The sequence below is a fragment of the Labrus mixtus genome, chromosome 15, assembly GCF_963584025.1.
Source record: "Labrus mixtus chromosome 15, fLabMix1.1, whole genome shotgun sequence".
In the NCBI taxonomy this organism is placed as follows: domain Eukaryota; kingdom Metazoa; phylum Chordata; class Actinopteri; order Labriformes; family Labridae; genus Labrus; species Labrus mixtus.
This window is the reverse complement of record NC_083626.1, coordinates 9396759-9418134: the sequence shown is the minus strand read 5'-3', so window position 1 is coordinate 9418134 and position 21376 is coordinate 9396759. Positions and strand designations below refer to the sequence as shown.

The following is a 21376-nucleotide window of genomic DNA, read 5'->3' as shown; positions in this document are numbered from 1 at the left end:
TATATAAAAGTCAAACAGACATTGCTGCTGTTGCCATGGTGCTTCAGCTGACTGATATTTTGCAAAAAAAGAAATCCAGAAGGTTTGGGGAATCGGCTCATGGCTCTGCTCTCACTGTGGGAGCATCTGATTGGTCTGTGATCTACCCCTCCTGCTTCCCCTGAGCTCTGCACAGCACACAACGTGCGATTGAACGGAAATTCAGGGTAGAAATTCAGCCCGACTTCAAAATCAGTCGTGCGACATGAAAACTAGAAATAGATCATTACGCGAAAATGTACAGAAGTTGTTTGTGTTTACATCTAATGGAGGAGGATCATAGACGGAGATTTAATTTTAAAAGTCCATTTGCACGCACTACATTAAAACAAATTTCAGTAAATGGAGTTAAATTATGGAATTCTCTCGATAATCATTTAAAATGCTGCTCAACTATCATTCACTTTAGTATAAAGAAAAGGTTCTGGGAAATGATGAATGTATTGAGTTAATCTAACTGATTGTATCTGATTGTTTCTATATTGTTGATCTATTTTTTGTTTTGTGAAAGAAAGAGAAAACAACAGGTTAGCCATTTTATTCTGTTAAACAGTATCTTGTGTTATTAGGAAAGGGGCAGGTATTCTAAGTTTTCTTCTTCCTGCTCCTGTTTGCTCACAGTGTTTCAGTGTTATGAGAAAATATTTCTTGTTGTGTTTTATTGTGTTGAAACCAAACACTGAAATGAGCAAATAAATCAAATATGAAAATAAATTAAATTAAATTAAAACTGTGTCAGAGATAGAGGTGTCAAGTAACTAAGTACAAATACTTTGTTACCTTACTTAAGTAAAACATTTTGGGTATCTATACTTTACTGGAGTAATTCTTTTTCAGCCGACTTTTTACTTCTACTCCTTACATTTTAAAAATAGCCTCGTTATTCCTATTTCATTCCGGCTTGTCATCGTTCAAAAAAACAAAAAAACAAAAAAAAACCTATCCAGATAAATCGTGCCATCCGGATAGAGTGAATTTGATTGTGGTTGGATGAGAAGTATAAACATATACCATTCCGACACCCACCCAATTTTTCAACATTAACATTTAAATTAGGGCTTGGCACGTTAACGCGTTATTTTCGCGTTAACTCATTCATTAATTATCGCCGACAATTATTTTATCTCGCATTAACGCAGTTTTTGTTATTTATTTTCTTATTGTAAAAGTCTGTTGCTCACTGGCTTTTATTTTGTAAAATTCCATCGTGAGCGAGCCTCGTATGTTGCTTACTGCTGCGCATGTCTGCTGCGGCGCTCACAGGAAAGAGGAAACAGTGTTGCCAACTTGGCGACTTTCTCGCTAAATCTGGCGACTTTCCAAACCCCCCTTGACTTTTTTTGTCAACAGCTACTAGCGACAAATCTAGCGACTTTTTCTGGTGTTATTGGAGACTTTTTTGGTGTAAGAAACTGACGTGAAAGCACGTATTGCTCTGCAGTTACTGTCCTCAACGAGCAGCGGGTGCTGCCGTGAGCCCCTCCCCCTTCCTAAAGCTCTCACAGGCTGTCAGTGTAGCCTCGCGCAGCAGACCCAGCTGCAGTCAGAGAGGAGACCCACACCACTCTGCGTCCAGACTGCAACGAATGCAATAAGCTTTAGTTTTGTATTTATTTGCTTTGATTACATTGTTTAAGTTGAGAAGTACATTTACAATAAAAGTGCGCTATACACTACTTTTTAATTCATTATTGGATTTTGCTTATAACAATGCGATTAATTACAGGAACTCATGCGATTAACGCGATTAAAACCTTTAATCGTTGCCCAGCCCTAATTTTAATATAACATTATAGTCATTATGGCCTTTAGAGAAATGTTTTTTTTGGGGAGGTGGGGTAGTGCACTACAGGCCCCTGTGGCCCGGCCTAAGCTTTTGTTCTTAATGGCATTTGTTTCCCCTTACATTACTTTTACTTTTATACTTTAAGTAGTTTTGAAACCAGTACTTTTACACTTTTACTTAAAGTAAAAAGCTTGAGTTGATACTTTAATGTCTACAGAAGTCTTTTTAAACCCTATTATCTATACTTCTACTTCTGAGTAATGAATGTGAATACTTTTGACACGTCTGGTCAGAGACGACCGGATATGGCATGGCGTGTGCTCGGCCTCTTATGGATGATGTCTCCTAACCGTGATGTCAGCCCAACACTTCAACAAACTGACAACAGGAAACATTCAAGCACTGAAGAGAGACAGAAGGTCACGACACAAGTCTTTTTACAGCAGCTTTTCAGAGTCACTTTATATCGAGCATGAAATACAACTCACTATAACATCATCAGCATAAGACATGCACTTACTTATTGTTGTTATGTTGCACACAAGATATATTTTACACGTTTTAGGACTTCAGAGGGATCCGGGAAAAATCAGTCACCAGACAAGAACATAAATGGATTTATTCAGCTTCTAACTTTCCAGGCCGGAGAACTTTGTCTTTTCTTTATTCAATTTGGAAGTTAAATCTAATAAATAATCTGTTGAATATTAAATTACACTAACTTCCCTCCAGGAGCAGTGAGCAGATCTTTTCCAGCTTCCTTTACTCTTTAAAGTCTTTTGATTGTGTGCTCGGCTTTAACATTTGGGAAAGCGATGACTGAGCCTTGCATGCTCGTGTTTGACGTATTGTCACATTAAGTGACCAGAGACGACTTGAAATCAAGCTAATGGCGTCGCTCTCTGCAGCGCCGTATATTTTTAGTCCTGCTAAAATGTTCTTAAAAAATAAATGCAGGACCCTATTTCACAGTCAAAATTTGCATATCTGGAAATTATGGATTTTTTTTGGGACACTGGAGATGGTTCTGTGACCCGCTTTTTTTGTCCAGTCAGCTGAGAACCTTTAGGGCTTTAGGGTACAGACTTCCAGGTATGGTATGTTTGATGATGTTATCCATCTGCCCTCTGCTCAGGGTCATCAGTCAAACTAACCGTCATTGGTACATATGAAGGAGACATCCGTTGGTCGTGGAGTTTCTGATTTAATTGAGTGAGCGTATGAGGACTGTCAGGACACATCAGGATCCGGTCTACCTCTAAAAGAACGGAACAAAGAGGAGAGTATGTGGATGTTCATGTGTCTGCCTGCTGGGAGGACTTCAGTACAGTTACCATTAAAGTGACAGACCTGAAGGGTTTGTCACCAATTAGTTCTGACTCATGACAGGTCGTGTAGTGCTTACATCTTTTTAGAGTACGAGACCTCTTATCAGTGGCCCCATCCTTACAAGTAAGGGGTTCAAACTTTCACTCCATTAACTGTGTAAAGACAAACACTTTGGAATATTTATTGATACGCACAGCTTGACAATATGTTCATGTTTACATACTGTAGGTAGGGTGACCATGTTTTCAAGTAAGCAAGAGAAAACTTAGAAAAATATTTTGAAGCTTTGTGCAAGTCACCAAGATGCTGTACCTGACCATCTAGGGTTAAAAAGTGTGCTTTAAAGGTTCAATCAGTGAGATGTGTAGTGAGTGAAATGATAAAGTGATCTTACTAAATGATCAGACATTAAGGAAACATGCTATGTTGAAGTGCTGGCTTCTCTGACAGCAATGCAGCAGCCAGTATGTCCTCCTTCTAACTTTAGATTCTGCTCCTGAACGCTCTGGATTTGTTTGGACCAGAGAAGGTAGGCGCTTTTAAGGCACCCCCACACGGCCGTTTTGGACGCCCCTCGGTTTGCCAGATATGAGAGCAGTTATCAGGTCAAACCAACAGGTGTTGCAGCGATGGAAGCGGGCAAGAGAAGTAGTTCAGATAGAAGTGATTGTACCCGACCTAAAAAGCCTCTGCATGTTTCTAATAAGCTCCACGAGCAGAAACGTGCTCAAACTAGGATCAATATTGGAGATGCTTTTGAAAAATGGAGAGAGGTTAGAACGCAGAAAGGTTTACAGACCCATGCAGAGCTGGATAAACACTGAAGCTTCAGTATCCACCACATGGCAACCTGCGTGAGCATGGACTCTAGAGAGGAGGGGGCGGGGGAAGACAGCTCTCTACAATGTTATGAATTTAGACTGCAGTACCCATTTTAAACTCTCGGTGTCAGAGTTACATACTGCTCCTTTAATGACGCGAAATTAGAAATACACACTTAAAACTGAGCTTCACAGGATACTAACACAATGCAGAGCAGAGAGAGGAAAGGTGAGCAGACACGCAGACATCATCATCAGTGTCTTGCTCAAAGTCTTCTTAAAAAGACTCAGCTGCACTGAGGATCACATCGTGAACAACATGCCATTGGACACATCCGACTCAGCCGTAAAGCTTAATCCTGCGATGTGATGCACGGATAAATCAGCCGTTGAGTCCTGAGAGAGAGAGTGTAGTCAGAAAATCCTTTGACCCTCATTTGAAGACCATCATGCTATGTTTTGTCCTGCGTTGTGTGTTTAAGAGGATCATGTCACATGTAAAGTCCTCGCTCAGCCAAGACACAGTATAGGGCCTGATCAGGATTAATGTTATGGATCAGATTGAGGCTTTAAATACCAGGAGCACTGTGCACATCTGGCAGGCACACGCGAGAAGGTCTGGGAGGCACATCTGAAGTGAATCTGCTCGTAAAACACCACAAGTGTGCAAAATACTGAGGGTGGAAAATTAGTTAGATATTACAAAATTATTTTACTTATGGTTTGATTTACATATAGAGTCAGTCTCTTCCCTTGAACAGAATGGTCACCATCCATCCTTTATGTGTCAGATTCCTGGTCACTGGCACCTTGGAGCATCCAATAGAGAGAGCGGCCACTCTTCTCATTCACAAGTCGTCAAATACAGAAGCTTATTCACAGCCCTGGCTTCTCAAACAGACACACATGATGGTACCCTATGGACCTGTTAATCTGCTCGGGTCAGCGGGCCAGGCAGATGGACGGGTCAAACAAGGTAGGACTTTAACCCTGGAGGGTAGGGCTGAGTCTCGTGTGAAACTAAACAGTATACACTGATTTTAATCCACTCTTTCCCTCCCTCAACTTGTGATTGTTTTTACTTGATTCTGGCCAATCTAACTGAGCCAAGTGTGACAAATAAAGAAAAGAGAATATCCTTTTTGCAGCATGACAAAGTAGCTTTGGTATCTATCAGTGATGGGAGTCTGTTAGAGCTAGGCGTGGTGTAAAGTGCTCAGCACATGAAACCTTTCACTCCATCATCTATACTGCTGATCCTGTTCGGGTCGCGAGGGGGTGGAGCTGATCCCAGCTGTCATTGGCTGAGAGGCGGTGTTACACCCTGGACTGGTCGCCAGTCAATCACATGGCTGACATATAGAGTCAGATAAGCAGCCTCATTTATATTATACCCACGGGCAATTTAACATCACCTGTTACCCTGTCCACCACAGACACAATGGACTATGGTGGACAGACTTACACGCGTTTCTCTTTTAAAGGCTTAATATGTGATTTTTCACACTTAAATGTAACAGAAATCAAGTATATCCTCTGAAAATAACTCTGTGAGTCATGACTGTCTACAATGGGTGTAACACCCGAGTCCCACTGTCTGTGATGTTTTCAGAGTTTTCAGAGTCCTATCTTCAGTTTGTTTACATCGTTGGGACGGCCGGCTGACTCCTCCCCTCGAGTATAAAAGTTGTTTAATTGAGGGACTAGAGAAAAGAAGAATAACATACTGTACTCACTGCTTAACTGTGTTTCTAGATCACGCTCATTTCAGGTAAATTTACATGCAGTGTGAAGATATGAGCATAATAAAGATCGCTAGCATTAGCATGCTAACACAACACTGCAGCGCAAGTTGTTTTGGTTTCATGCTGGTGCTCAAGGGCGACATCTGCTGGATCAAAAAATCACATATAAAGCCTTTAATCTAAAGTTATTCGACTACAATGTCCAAAAAAATCTCAAATGTGGCCAACACTTGTTTTCAGTCGATGGAATCAAATGTTCAGATTCTGACACACACGGGTAGGGAAAAGGAAAATGAAATGGTGAAGGGGAACTTAAGAGCAGCATTATTGGGCTCCTTACCTCTGCAGACTGTTCCGTTGTCCACCGCCTCGTGCCCGGCTTTGCACATGCAGCGTCCGATCGGTACCATCCACTCCCCATCTCCGTTACAGTACAGCTTGATGGGTACATCCACCTCCTCCCCGTTGGGAACACAAACTCCCCTCGCCGCAACCAGAGAGGTGCTCTCTGCTCCGGCGAGAGTCTCGGGAAAGACGGCGCCGTTCTGGATCACTCGGGGACATTTCCTGTAAAACACTCGAACGGCGATGAGCGACATGCAGGCGCCGTAATCCTGGAAAGCGAGGTAGAAGCCATTCCGCGAGACGGGTCCAAAACTGCGGACTTCACTGTTGATCTTCATGATGCGTCCCCCGAGATCCACCCGGGAGAAGCTCTCATCGGCAGCTATGGTGTCCACTTTCACCCAGGGGTTCTCCATCCAGGACGGGGACGTTTTGGTGGCCGTGTCCGAGTCCGACTCGTAGTAGTACAGGTTGAAGGTCTCCTTGCAGGAGCCGGGGACGTTGGGTATGGAGCTGCAGTCTCGCACCGAGAACTTCATCTGAACGTGGATACGCTGAGCTCCGCGGCGGCGGATGTAATTGGTGCGTACCCAGTTGTTCTGGCTGCTGTCGAAGACGTTGCACACCTGGTACGTTCTGATGGTGTTCATGTTTTCATCGTAGCCACTGACTTCTTCCCACTACAAGAACGACAGCAAACAGACACAGTGATGCAGTGAGAGACAACAAACAGCTGCATGTTTCCATCGTTTCATTCACAGAAGATCAGAAGCACCTGTGCTGACTTATCAAGAGGGAGTGTGTTGTTTGTTTTGTACTCAGTTGGTCTGATGACTTGAAGGTCACATATTCTGCAAAATCCACTTCTCCATGTTTCTCTAACTCTAATATGTGTCTCTAGTTTGTCTACAAACCCCCCAATCATGAGAAAAGTCCATCCTCTCCGTCTTCTGCCTGCTCCACTTTTCAGAAAATGTGTGCTTAAAACAGGCCGTTTGGAGATTTTCCCTTCATGACATCATAAAGGGCAGTAGCCCCTCCCCCAGGTGGGTGACACTCCCACAGCTAGGTGTTTGTTCTGCCCTCTGAGTCTGCCTTCTCACCGTAAACAATAGGACATGGAGCGAGAAAGCCCGAGACACCCAAGCCCTTCCAGAGAGGGGGGCGTGGTCAGACACAGCTCATTTACATATTTAAAGGTACAGACACAGAAACAGCCTGTTCTGAGCAGGGCTGAAATAGAGGGGTTTATAGACATGATCAAATACAGGATCAGAGTGGATTTAGAACAAGAAACTTCACACACATGTTTTGAGGAGCTCTGAGACTTATTTAAACTGGTTGAAGAGGAGGAGAATATGTGACCGTTAAATACTTTTTTGTGTCTTATACTCAATCCAAGAAAAGGCACATGTGAAAAGGAAGGGTTTCACCAGGTGATGGCTGAAGGAGTGTTCAATAAAAAATAAAAAGGACCATGAGAAAAAGACTATAGTGAATTAACAGTCAATTAACAGTTTTTTAAGTCCAAATTAAGAGTTTGGAGAACAGCTGAGGTCGGTAAAGTTAGCACGCTGGCTGTTTAGAGTGAATAAACACAGACAGCAAAAACATGAATTAATGCTCGAGTATGCAAAACTAAAAAGTGCTTAACGTTTGTCTTAACAAACTCTGTCAGAGGATTTGCATTGCTACAACAAAATTATTATTTTTGCTCATTTCTTTGAGTCATTGTCTGCATGAGTTACGAGGAGTAAAAGTGGAGCAGACAAAATCGTTTGAAGTGTTACAACATGGAATGAACTATGAGCGGCTGCTTCCTGCTCAGAGCTGTCTGCTGTCTGCAGAGAGGGCAAACTGAGACACTCAAAGCCGAGTGACACGTCTTGTGTTATATAAAGTGCATATCTGCACATTGATTATTCATGTTTGTACTCAGAATATACATCATGAACACACACATGTCTGACTGGAGCTTCTTGTCATGTTTCAGAAGTCTTTGAGTTAGGAGTCCCACTAAAGAGACGTTTTCCTTCTTAGTTTCTCTCATAGTGTTTCTTAAAAAGGTCCATACTGTACAAAGCATCCTCATGCATGTTTTGCACACTGTTCCTCTTATGTTGGTTTGTTCCACTCACCCCCTGTGACGGCGAGATGGTCCAGCCCAGTTCTGCTGTTGCTGTTGTTGAATCCATCAGTACTTCTGCAGGAGACACAGAAAGAGAGATAAGGGTTTATATGACATCATCACATCATTTATGTAACAAATATATATATATATATATATATATATCACATTTTGCATTTACTTAGAAGGTGAATAAACTTTTGAGTTGCAGCTAAGCAGAAAACAGGAGCCATCATTTAAAATCTGACTCACGATTATAATTGCTAAAAATAAAAACAGCCCCCGCTGATGTCAGAAGATATTATTTGGCTTGAATCGAGTGTTTGGCCTCTGGGAAACACAGCAAAGACTATAAAATAACTATTAATGTTATGATCCAATCATTAATGTTCAGAACTGAAGAGAGGGGAAACATCTTTAAGATCTTCAACCAGTCCAGTTGTCTTTGGATCAAGCTTTGAATTTATGGTGACCTGGACGACTGAAAAGCTACACAGTCATCCCACCTGTCAGGAGCAGCTGATCAGGTCGTGATTAGCCACAACACTATTGACCACTATTAGCGACTACAGACGCAGAATCGGGCAGAAATTCTCCCAGACTTTAGAATCAGTCCTACGACTCGGGTCTAAATCGGCCTGAATCATGCAGTGCACAGCCTATGAAAAACACAGAATTGGGTACCAAAAAAACTGTCTTGTCTTTTCTGAGATTGATAAGAAAGAGAGTATCAAGAATAAAAAGCTGAACCTTTTCCGACTTGTGTATTAACATCACTGTTTTGTATAACTTAATGTTCCAGTGTCTGAAACAAATGAAGGAGTTCAGCTGGTTGTGAAATCCTGCCTGCTCTAAAAAAAAAACAACAACTGTCATTTTTGGAATTATGTACTCCTTAAACTCGATACCAAAAGCGTGCAGGATAGGGTCTTAATCTAACCTCAATTTGACCACAAACACTCATGGATCGATCTGCACGGGTCACACAAGGTGGCCTGTGCAGATTGAAAGCTTTCCTCCCGAGAAGCCTGTTAAAGTGTGTTGTCAGCAGCATTTACCCCAATGAATAGGTCGCAACAACTTCCAGCCTGAACCCACCGTTTCTGTTCAATATGGCTGTGAATGCGTATTAATTGGATGGTACTTTTTGAAGTAAGCTGTAACTCTCCTGGAGCAGCAGGTCCTGTTGATATGATTAGCTGGGCTCGCTAAGCAACAGGTTCCAGAACGACACTGATTGACAAATATACAGACAAATAAGAGTAGCAAGCATGGTGTGTTGTTTTGGTTGGTTAAAACAGGGACAGGGACTGATCAAAACCAGGACATATTAGTGTTTAGTAGAGGTTTGTGGGGACCCGGGACACAGAGCTTGATAAGAGGACGGACGGTCCCCCAAATGTTTTTATTTGTTTTCAAGCTAACACAACAGAGAGACAGCCTTTCAGTGTTTCTTGATTTTATGATGCATGTAACTGTTTTACTGGAAGATGAACCTCCATGCATTTATTTCTCAAACTGAATTCCTCAGATTGCATTTTATTATCACACCAGTTCCTGCTCCTACCTACAATGCCCTTTGCATTTTTTAAACTGATCTAATTTTATTCCGAGACTTGCTGTAGAAGAGAACATCCTGACAGCCCCACCGCCGCCGCCTTTCCCTGGAGGCTCCTTGTTCTCTCTGACACAACACCCATCAAGCCTCAGAGTGAGGTGATGCTCTCCATGCCGCCCCTCCACCACCATGTCAGGTGAAACCATGCTGCTAGGACTCTGTATCCCACACATGATCAATTATTCACGCCGTCCTCCGAGTCGGCAGCTGAGTAGAGCTTCTCTTTTAGTGGTTTTAAAGAAAGTCAAACGGGATGTTGAACTTGAGAAACTAATCTCTGCTTTCCTCCATGTTCCTAAGTCTGCGTTAAATGGATAGAAATAAGAATCCAAAGTTTATTGTTCCTTCTGCAAGTCTGCCTTTCTGGTTGCAGCTTCTTCATTAAGAGTGATTTACAAATTAAACAATTATTACATTAAAGGAGCAGTATGTAACTCTGACCCCTAGTGTTTAAAATGAGTACTGCAGTCCAAATTTGGAAACATTAAAGCAAGCTGTCTGCCCCCATCCCCTCCTCTCTAGAGTCGATGATCACGCAGGTCACCATGTGGTGGACACTGAAGCTTCAGTGTTTATACAGCTCTGCATGGGTCTGTAAACCTTTCTGTGTTCTAACCTCTCTCCATTTTTCAAAAGCATCTCCAATATTGATCCTAGTTTGAGCACGTTTCTGCTCATGGAGCTTATTAGAAACATGCAGAGGCTTTTTAGGTCGGCTACAATCACTTCTATCTGAACCACTTCTCTTCTCTTGCCCGCTTCCATCGCTGCAACACCTGTTGGTTTGACCTGATAACTGCTCTCATATCTGGCAAACCGAGGGGCGTCCAAAACGGCCGTGTGGGGGGGGTCGCCTTAAAAGCGCCTACCTTCTCTGGTCCAAACAAATCCAGAGCATTCAGGACCAGAATCTAAAGTTAGAAGGAGGACATACTGGAATCATCATCAGTCTTTTTTTTAAACTCCTGAAACAAAAGAGCCCGAGATTCCTGTGATGCAAACAAACTCAAACTGCAGCTTCTGGAACATCCTCTCTAAAGAGTCTAACTATATATCGTTTACATTGTGGAAACATCCAGCTGTGATTGCACAGGTCTGCAGAGGTGATAAATTAGACTTCTCCTTTTTCATTAATCACACAGCTTCTCCGTCACATCTGATTCTGTCACTTTATTTGTCTGTGCAACACCTCGAAAGCCTCGGGGAGGGACTGTCTGGAAGAGTCCTCAATTTATCCTCATTTAACCTCGTCACGACTCCAAAGACGCTCGTTAAAGATGCAGAGCTGTTGGAGAGACATCAGGGAGGCAGAGGGATTACGACAGGGCGACTCTAACAGCAGGCTCTCTACATTCAGCATGATGGGAACCGCTGGAGTATCAGGCCATAGTCCACATGTAGGCAGGTATTTTTTAAAACTGAGGTTTTTCCTCCGTTTCAAAAAATAATCCCGTCCACACACGCTCAGTTCTCAAAAACATCGTCACCTACATGAAAACGCACTGTTACAGCTGTAGTGAGCACGCCAGGTCAACAACGATGTCCTTCTAAATGTCATGCTAAAATGTTCTCGCCATTCCCCTGCAACGACCATTTCATTTTACAAAGTAATCCAATCAGGCGTCTCTGCTCGTCAGCATAGTGGGAGAGTAACTGTGTATGCATGTAAAAAGTCCAGTTAGCATCGTTAGCACCAGCGCTAGTTTGGTTACGTCTGCCATCGCACTAATCTCATGTCAACAAAAGTGATGTCAAACGGAGGAGAAACCGGCGCACAGCCTGACGATAGGCCAGACAAAACTCAGTTTTCCCCGTCTACACAGAAACACCTTATCCAGGGTTTCTGAAACTCTTCACCCTGGAAGGAGTTTTACTAAAGGTTAGTTTTTCAGTGAGCTAAAGGCAGTCAGTATACGAAAGGTCAAACCGCACAGAAAAACTTCCTGCCTACATGATGATTTATGACCCATTAAGTCCGGCTTCAAACTAGATGGTTTAGTCCAGATTTACGACCTGAGTGAGTGACACCCTTAACACAACTTGGTTATTTTTCAGTGATATTTATGGTCTTGGTCTTGACTCGGTCTCGATCCCTAAATGTCTTGGTCTGGGTTAGTGTGGTCTTGATTACATCACTAATTCATGGGGACTTTTATCTCACCTAACAGTAACATTACAAATCCAGAAAGTGAATTAAATCCAAGTCAGCACAAAGACGAGAACTTTGCATTATTATTATGATTCTTGTGTTGGGCTTTCAGTGTCAGGCTGAAGTGCCAGCATCCACTGTTGCATCTTAAATGGCCCATTTTTCCGGCTGCTCGCTTCCGGTTAGTATCAGCAGCGATTAATGAGGAGCTGGGAGGGAGCGGCGAGCCAGGTGTCAGAGCCGCCGCTAAACAGGAATAAAGAGGCCATGAGCACTGACCCGCAACCGATTCCCACAGACTCAGCCAAGAAGGGAACAAGGAGGGACAGAGGACAGCCCAGATCTGAATGAGTCTCTGTGGTGCACCGGTGACACAGCCGATGGGTGTTTCATTAGTTCTTTACAAGCATTCATTATGAATATTACACAGAAGAAAATGTAATCTAGTGGAGGAGCTCTTCTTCATTTTGAAAGTGTCCCCTGAAGTCTGTTTCCCTTTATTATAAGAACTCGGGCTTTGGCTTCAGACCCCAAGCATAGCTCTCTTTGAAATCTTAATTTAAGCTAACAGCTTGACTCTTTCGGTTTGGCCTCGGCGCTCTCATTAACCCGGATATTTACAGTGAAAACGCTCTAATGAACCTACTGTACGCTACCTACTCAGCCGCAAACAGCAGACAGGAACAGTTAAAGACTGGCCGTTAACAGAACGGAGCAATTAGCGGATAAATGGACGGTTATTTCCCTCGGGGAGGGGAAGGAGGAAACGACACAATTAGGACTTTTAAAAGCAGCCATCCTGAAAAAAAAACAAAAAAACATAATAATTATTAGTTACATTAGATTGTGTTGGAAATCTTGCACGACTTATCTGTCATGATTGTATTTGTATTGTTTTTTATGATACTCAGAGAAATGTAAGAACAGATATCCTCAAAAGAAGGAAGTGCATGGTTATAAAATAAAAGACAGGCAGCCTCCTGCAATAACACTTCTATCTGAACCACTTCAGTTATCTATTAAAGGAGCAATATGTAGCTCTGACACCTAGTGTTTAAAATGGGTACTGCAGTCTAAATTCAAAACATTAGAGAGCTGTCTCCCCCCCCCCCTCATCTCTAGAGTCGATGCTCACGCAGGTCACCATGTGGTGAACACTGAAGCTTCAGTGTTTATCCAGCTCTGCATGGGTCTGTAAACCTTTCTGCGTTCTAACCTCTCTCCATTTTTCAAAAGCATCTCCAATATTGATCCTAGTTTGAGCACGTTTCTGCTCGTGGAGCTTATTAGAAACATGCAGAGGCTTTTTAGGTCGGGTACAATCACTTCTATCTGAACCACTTCTCTTGCCCTCTTCCATCGCTGCAACACCTGTTGCTTTGACCTGATAACTGCTTTCATATCTGGCAAACAGAGGGGCGTCCAAAACGGCCGCGTGGGGGGGGGGGGGGGGGGGGGGGGGTCGCCTTAAAGGTCGCCTCCAAACAAATCCAGGACATTCAGGAGCAGAATCTAAAGTTAGAAGGAGGACATACTGGCTGCTGCATTGTTGTCAGAGAAGCCAGCACTTCAACATATCATGTTTCCTTAATGTCTGATCATATAGTAAGATACCTTTATCATTTCACTCTCTACACATCTCAATGATTGCTCCTTTAAAATTAATCTTTGCATGTAAACTATCAGACTAAAATTCACAGTCATAAATTAACAGAAAACATGACGGGATAAATCATGAGTCGATATTTTCCTTCACTTCTTCAGAGCTGCAAACCCTCAGACCTCAGTCCTGATCAAACAGAGAGGAGAACCAAGACGACACAAGTTAATGCGTTTGTTAATAATGAAGAGCAGCGCTGCAGTTGTGCATTTAAAATGCAGGCAGGCCGCCATTGGCTGGAGCTGCTGCTGCTGATGGGAGCTGGAGCACAGAAAATGGGGACAGCATGGGCTGGCGAGGGCGGGGGGGTGCATTAGTATATGTTGCCCTCCTTCCGTGACTAGACATTTGTCATGTTAGCTCCTCAGCCCCTGCAGTTTGAGAAAGACTTAGGGGGGGGGTTTCTGCTGGAAGCAACATGACGTGAAGGAACTATTTAATATTTACACTGATGACATCCTGCTGAAGATAAAGCTGGAACCCTGAGGACTGACTCGGCTTAATAATGTCTATGAATGATTTTCATTAAGTGATTATATTTATATTTCAGTGTGTTGGTTTCGCTGCTCGTTCTCATCGGTCTTAGCAGCTCTCTCTCTCTCTCTCTCTCTCTCTCTCTCTCTCTCTCTCTCTCTCTCTCTCTTGTTTTCTTCTGTCCAACAACGTCTCCCTCCCCTTCCCACTGGCTCCATCTGTCCCTACATTCCTGCAGTATATATTTATACATACAGAGAGATAGAGAGAGAGAGAGAGAGAGAGAGAGAGAGAGAGAGAGAGAGAGAGAGAGAGAGAGAGAGAGCTCTTGTTCGGCCTTTCTCTGCATGATTCAATGAAAAGTAGGGCAAAGAGGAGGAGAGAGTGGGCCAAGTCCAGCACACATAATCCTTGTAGGCTGCGCCACGCTCTGAACGCCACGCTGGATTAAACCCACAGGGACACATCAGTGAAATTTACTTTGTTTTAATGTTGCCGCCGTGTCCGCCGTGCAGCTTTCGGCACCACCTTTAATGACACAATTAACTTCATTAGGATGATTAATTTCCTTATTTCTCCGCTCATGGTCTCTTCATTTGACCTCTTGTGTTTTGCATTAGATCCATTTTTAGATCCAAATATGCATGCAAGATGTTCAGAAGGATCTGAATTCTTTAAGTTGAGTGTGTGATGCTTCGATGTTTAGGTGCACAGACAGGCGCCTTGGCAAGAACCGGAACGAGATGCCGATGACACACACACACACACACACACACACACACACACACACACACACACACACACACACACACACATACACACACACACACATCCACTCAGCATGTGTAACTAAACACCTGCATGGAGCATCCACACCACATCATCTATGACAGAAGCAATGAGCGTGGATAATTACAGACAGGTGACCTGCTCTGCAGACAGTACACGGCGTGCTCTGGTGAAAGGTTGCACATGTAAAGTGACATCAGAGACACTTTTCTCAGATACGTCAGGAAGAACGACAACCTTGTTAATTTTCCTTTTTTCCTGAAAAAAAACCTGTTGTATGATTTATTTCAGGTCATCATGTAAGGTTGCATGTCCTGTGACGTCTCATTATGCACATTGCATAGCTGAAGCTCAAACACATTCACACTTATCTGGATCTTTACCTCTGCTTATTGAAACCTTATTGCAACATAACGCTCCTGTTTGGTTACCTTGAGCTTTCTTAATGTGTAGGGAAATGAAAAGCATCCTCGGGGGGGGGGGGGGGGGGGCTGCATGCCTTCAGAGATCTTTGCGTCTTCTGAAACATTCACTTTTTCCAGCTATAGTTCATCTTGTGCCTTTCGGAGGAACAGCTTATATTCTCCTCCCAGCTTTCTAGGATGTCTGAGTGTGATCCCTGACACACTGCCGAGGGAACTCAGTCCAACTATCTGTGCCAATCCCCTCAAGTAGTTTCCATGATTCACACTCCAAAAAAACTCCATATTTGTTTGGTGCTCGCCCTTTAAGCTACCCCTCACTTCCTCCTCTGACTGAAACTAGACGTTACAGATCCTTTCTTCCTAAAAGAAAACTTTCATCTGCCGTTTGGAAGCCTGTCAGTATTTTTACCTCCTCTTGTGGCTGTATATGGGATTCCTGTCCTTGGCATCTGGGGCTAAAGCTCTGACAGTAATTCACTTTGAGGTGGTGCAAGGTAAAGCCAAGCAAAGGGGGGTTAACAGGGGGGTTGTCGTCGCATGAGGGCAAAACATAATTTGTTAATGGTGAGATACTTTTTATTAATTCACATATTGCACATCAACTTTCTGCTCAAATATAACTTGTAAAAGTTACATTCCACATATCTTCTTGGTAGCATCAGCGCTGTTTTGTTGCTGTTATTACAACATTCCCACTTTCCGAACTGAAATCATGTGAACACATGACTTCATGACACATGACAACAACTTCCCAACTCGGAAACTTGCACCACCAGAGGAGCACATAATTGCAGCTTGATGCAAACATTACATTTTGTAAAGGTGTTTTATTCCAGCAGCAGTATTTTCTCATATTTATGCTGTATGAAATGTGCCTGGTGTTCCACTACTTGAGGCCTGGAGCATGTTAAAAAACATTGGTTGCTATTTTCCCATGACACTTTGCAACAGATGGAGGCGAGCTCTGAGGGAAAGGTATGACAGTGAGTGCCATGTGAGCTCGGCGTACTCTCCTCTCCTGCACATCAGAACAGATACTGTAGCGTCTGTGCCTCAGGCTGCCTGCTGGCCTGGATGCAATCAGCCGCTCCACAGATTGAAGCTGCATACAGTAGATTCATGCAGAGGCACGAGAGGAAAAGTTAATGAGCAGAAAAGAAAAGGAAGCAGGCTCCAAATTAAAGTCAATGAGGGAGTTTTCTCCTTCCATCTCTTAAAACATTTCAAATTTACAAGTAACAAGAAAAAATGACAAAACCAGTCAAGAATGAGCGTCGTCTGCGTCCTCAAGAACGACCATGACGTTCAATCATCTTTCCTCTCGTACACCACAGGAGAAGGTAATTTAAAAACAGTGAAAACTGCCCTGTGTGCACTGACAGAGTCACTGGTGGCTGCAATCATTATTTGTTTTTCAATACTCATTTCCACATCATGAAACACTGTGAAGTACTGGTGACGAACGATTACAACAACCAACCAATCAATAACTTTGTTTGTCCTCAGTGGGGGAAATCGTTTTTTTGCAGCAGTGTGGGATGCATACATTTACATACAGAAATGCAACACTAACCAACCAATCAATCAATCAATCAATCAACCTTTATTTATACTCCGGAGATCAGGAGAGGCAACCCTCACTCACATCCATATCCAGTCAGTTAGAAAAGCAATTTAAAGGTCACATATCCTTCTCCTTTTCTAAAAGTTTCAATAAGTCTCAAAGCTCCTCTGTGTGAAGTTTCTTGTTCTAAATCCACTCTGATCCTGTATTTGATCATGTCTATAAACCCCTCTATTTCAGCCCTGCTCAGAACAGGCTGTTTCTGTGTCTGTACCTTTAAATATGTAAATGAGCTGTGTCTGACCATGCCCCCTCTCTGGAAGGGCTTGGGTGTCTCGGTCTTTCACCCTCCGTGTCCTATTGTTTACAGTGAGAAGGTAGACTCAGAGGGCAGAACAAACACCTAGCTGTGGGAGTGTCACCCACCTGGGGGAGGGGTTACTGCCCTTTGTGATGTCATGAAGGGAAAATCTCCAAACGGCCTGTTTGAGCACACATTTTCTGAAAAGTGGAGCAGGTAAAATACAGAGTGGATGGACTTTTCTCATCATTGGGGGGTTTGTAGACGGAGTAGAGACACATATTAGAGTTAGAGGAACATGGTGAAGTGGATTTTACAGAATATGTCACCTTTAAAGACAGACTTCAAAGCAAAAGGTTTTTTTCCCCACTACATTTTACATGAATATCCAATCAGTGTTGACGGTATATGTAGGCAATTGGAGCAATAAATTCATCACTGTGTGTTACGGTATACTGCTTGCAGAGCCGACTAGATGCATTGCATGCAAGCAGCAGCCTCACTGCACTTCTTCTTCTTCTTCTTCTTCTACTCTACTAGCTGAAACACGTTGAAATGTACCTTCATCCATAAAATACCATGCGCTCACATTTTGGGATATCACTTCTCCTGTTCTTAGTCGTTGGTTTATTTTATTTCAAGCAGATGAGGAGACTGGAGTCGAGTTTGTAGTTCTTCCTGTCCACAGTTGAATGACAGCGAGGCCGCAAGAAGACCAAGAATACCAGAAAAATAAATACCTGCAGATTCTTTATTGTGAATCACTTTGAGAGGTCTGCTGTAGAAAATAAACTTCACCTACACGCCTATTAGTACACAAGATTGAGAAGGTATACCAGAGTGGAGATTTTCCTTATAATGAAAACGCTGACTGATATGCTCACAGTCAGTTTTGTGGCAGGAGAAGGATCTGTGAGCTGACGGCATTCGTCGAGCCGGCGTTCAAACGACGGCTACGAGAGAGGGAAATATGCTCGAGGAAAGAGCAGCAGAATTGTGCAGAACAGTAAAAGTGTCCGTCACCACTGACTCGCTGACAGCTCTCATCACTTGTTACCATCACTTGTCATTTCATTCACAACTGGGATTTGAAGACGTACTGATGAGTGACACACTGCAGAAAACACATCACACTACCTCAAAGCAGCTGTCGAGGAGTGACGCCAGGACTTCCACGCCTGACGGGTTTTTTTTCCCCTTTTCTTATCATTTAAATAATAAATAACACTTTACAAAAAGCAGGTAAAAGACCCAACTGCAAGAAAAGAACGTCCTTCAAGAGGCTGAAATCTCATGATGAACAGCCATCAGCCAAAACTGAACCAGGTTTGAAAAATGGGATAAGATCATGAACTGTAAATATGAATGTTTAAAGCCTGAGTGACGTCAGCCGTCTGTTCCTGCAGAGGGCTCTGGAGGCTCATCAGCAGCAGCCGCCATGTTGGAAATGCTGTCTCAGCCTAACTTTCAGTCAACCTAATGACAGACTGAGAGCTGGAGCTGAGGCGGGTTTTAAGCTTCCTGACAAACCGCTACACCGCGCCCACCTGTCAATCATGTCAGCTACACGCCTGACTATGGATAACACGTATCGTTTTGATAATCAAAACAGAGTTGTTTCAAAAAATATTCACCCCCCATACAGTGTGTGCCAGTGATGACAATAACTAATCAGACCTATCTCGTTTTTTTTTGTACCAGACTGTAAACATGTTTATTTATGCTGTAAAAACAACTTTTTTGCCAGTCATGTGTATGTGACTTCCTGTGTTCCTGGAGCCAGCCTCTAGTGGACACTCGAGGAACTGCAGGATATTACACTTCTGCATTGGCTGCATTTTTCAACACGAGAGGTTGCTGCTTGGATAAGATGCAGGAAGAAGGATAAACGGTATACAACATACAGTATACTGCTCATCACACATGTTGCACAAAACATTTTAGCACACGGATAAAATCAAAAGGAACCACTGACTGCAGATGACAACAAATCGATCTCCATGAGGAATGAATATTGACTGTTTAAGACATCGCCTTCAGCTCTAGGAAGACAAAATAAACTTCCTTGGGTCTTGAGTTTTGAACGTTTCATCAAATTTAGCTTTTCCACGATAACAGACATCTGTCCTTTAAGCCGCGGGACTCGGAGAGTAAACATTTTCCTTTGCATCATGAAATCCTCTTTTGTTTTCCTTCTCATTCTCCTTGATTTTTTACTTAGTGCTGTGAATGAATGACGTCCGTGTTCTCAAAATTAAAAGCATTAGTGGAGAGTTCAGACTTGAAATGCGCAGCCGACACTCTGCCCTTTCTGTCTGTCAGCCTTCTTCATTACTCCGGGTAACTCGCTCGGTGCAGAGACTGATTGAGCAGATGTCACGAGGACTAAATCACACTGATCTCCTGAGGAAAGAAAACATGCTTCGGTGGATTAATGCTTTGCTAAAAACTTATGCTTCGCTGCGTTCACAGTCTAAGTGTCTAGTTGGGGAGAATGCACTCAAGTACTCGAGCCTTTCACCTTTGGGAGAACGTAATGTCTGCCAGCAGGACGTGGTGTGACTCAGGTTTGGGTAGTTTGTAATGCTTCCATGTGGATTCATAAGCTCCTTTTACAAATAATGCAGCAGGACGAAATCTGACTCTGAAACGCTGAAGTGAACATCGAAAGGGGGTTTTCCTTCAAACGGAAATTCCTGCAAAAAGCAGCACACTACGAGCACCACGATGACAGAATCACTTCCTCATAGGGTGAAGGATTTAATTAAAAAGTCTTTGAAGTCAAGAGAGCAACAAAATATTTTGACAGTTAATAAGTGGTGCCATTAATGCTTCGATGGGTTGCAATCTGGCATGAAAAAAAAGAAGACGCGGTTAAATTTGCGTTCATTATATTAAGCACATGACGGCCATGTTGGAGACGTGAGTCGAGGCGACACCGCTCTGCTGAGAGTCGTACATCACACATGATGTACACAGTGTATTCAAAGGCGGTGCATGAGACACAGCACATGACTTATGCAAGGATCACTTGTGTGCGCCGATCATAGACTGTCTAAATGAAGGAAGTCGCCAACATGAGGTCACCGGTTTGTTTCTGGATTGAGTTTGGCTGACTGAAGCGTTGATGGGTTTTCTACTCTTCTGACAACTCAAAGTACTTTTCACACCTACACATTCACACCCTGATAGCAGAGGCTGCTGTGTAAAGAGTCCATTAGTTTATTACATTCACACGCTACAGTAACACGACCGCCCACTGACTATCCTATTAAAGGGGACATATTGTGAAAAATCCACTTCTACAGTGTTTTTGAACATATGTTTGGGTAACCTGAGTGTCTACTGACCCACAAAATGTGAAATAAACCCATCCAGTCCTTTGTTTGTGGTCTGCATAAGTCTTACACACAGAGGAAAATGCTCTGTTTCAAATGTGCTCTCCTTGTGATGTCACAGTGGGATTCTGGTTAAAAAAAAAAAATCCCCTCCCCTCCCCTGGTATCTCCACCCATCGACTCCACCCCCAGACCAGAACAAAACTTTTGCACAGGTCCGCCATTTTTATTCTCGCTACAGAGGAGTGATGTCTACGGGGAAAACTCAGGAGGGGCTCATTACATTTAAAGAGACACACACACCAAAACGGAGCGTTCTGAGAGAGCTGGTTTATACAGGGTCACAAACCTCCTCTGGTGCTTGATTAATGTTATATTTTGACCAAAGCACAGCACAGATGTTTCATTTAGACCACAGGGGACTGTTTGAAAAGGTGGAGGAGGGGGAGAATATGTCCTCTTTAAAGCTTCATTAGATATCAAGTGGAAAGAGAGGACGTTGAAAATCAAAGATGAAAATATAATCCGGCACACTGACGACGTGCGATGGCCTCGCTGCTCTCTCCGTCATGCTCACACACATTCACACAGTCATGGAGCTCAATTCCCAAGTTTGGTGCAGCGACCAAAGGCCACTGGAGATCTGGGTCAAGAGCTGTTTTAGCGCTGCATGTTTTGACACTCTGCTCCCAGGGGCTAAAGAGCACTGTGCCGAGTCCAGCGCCGAATATTGATTGGCTTATTTAACTGACTTCCACTGAGAAATGTCAGGGAAGGGCGCCGAGGCCGAGGCTGGCTTCCCTCCAAGGACGCTCACAAACTGTCGCCTCTGAGGGACGAGGACTAATGGAGGGTTGAGTAAGTT

The 21376-nt window shown here is 43.2% G+C and overlaps 1 protein-coding gene across 1 annotated transcript in view; it reads right to left on the bottom strand.

Moving 5' to 3' along the window:
* Positions 1-21376, bottom strand: part of LOC132989927 (ephrin type-B receptor 2-like) — a 43961-nt gene that overhangs the window by 15414 nt on the left and 7171 nt on the right. Inside the window, 2 exon segments of the mRNA XM_061057871.1 lie at positions 6061-6745; positions 8204-8268. Of these exon segments, the coding sequence (XP_060913854.1) occupies positions 6061-6745; positions 8204-8268 (750 nt within the window).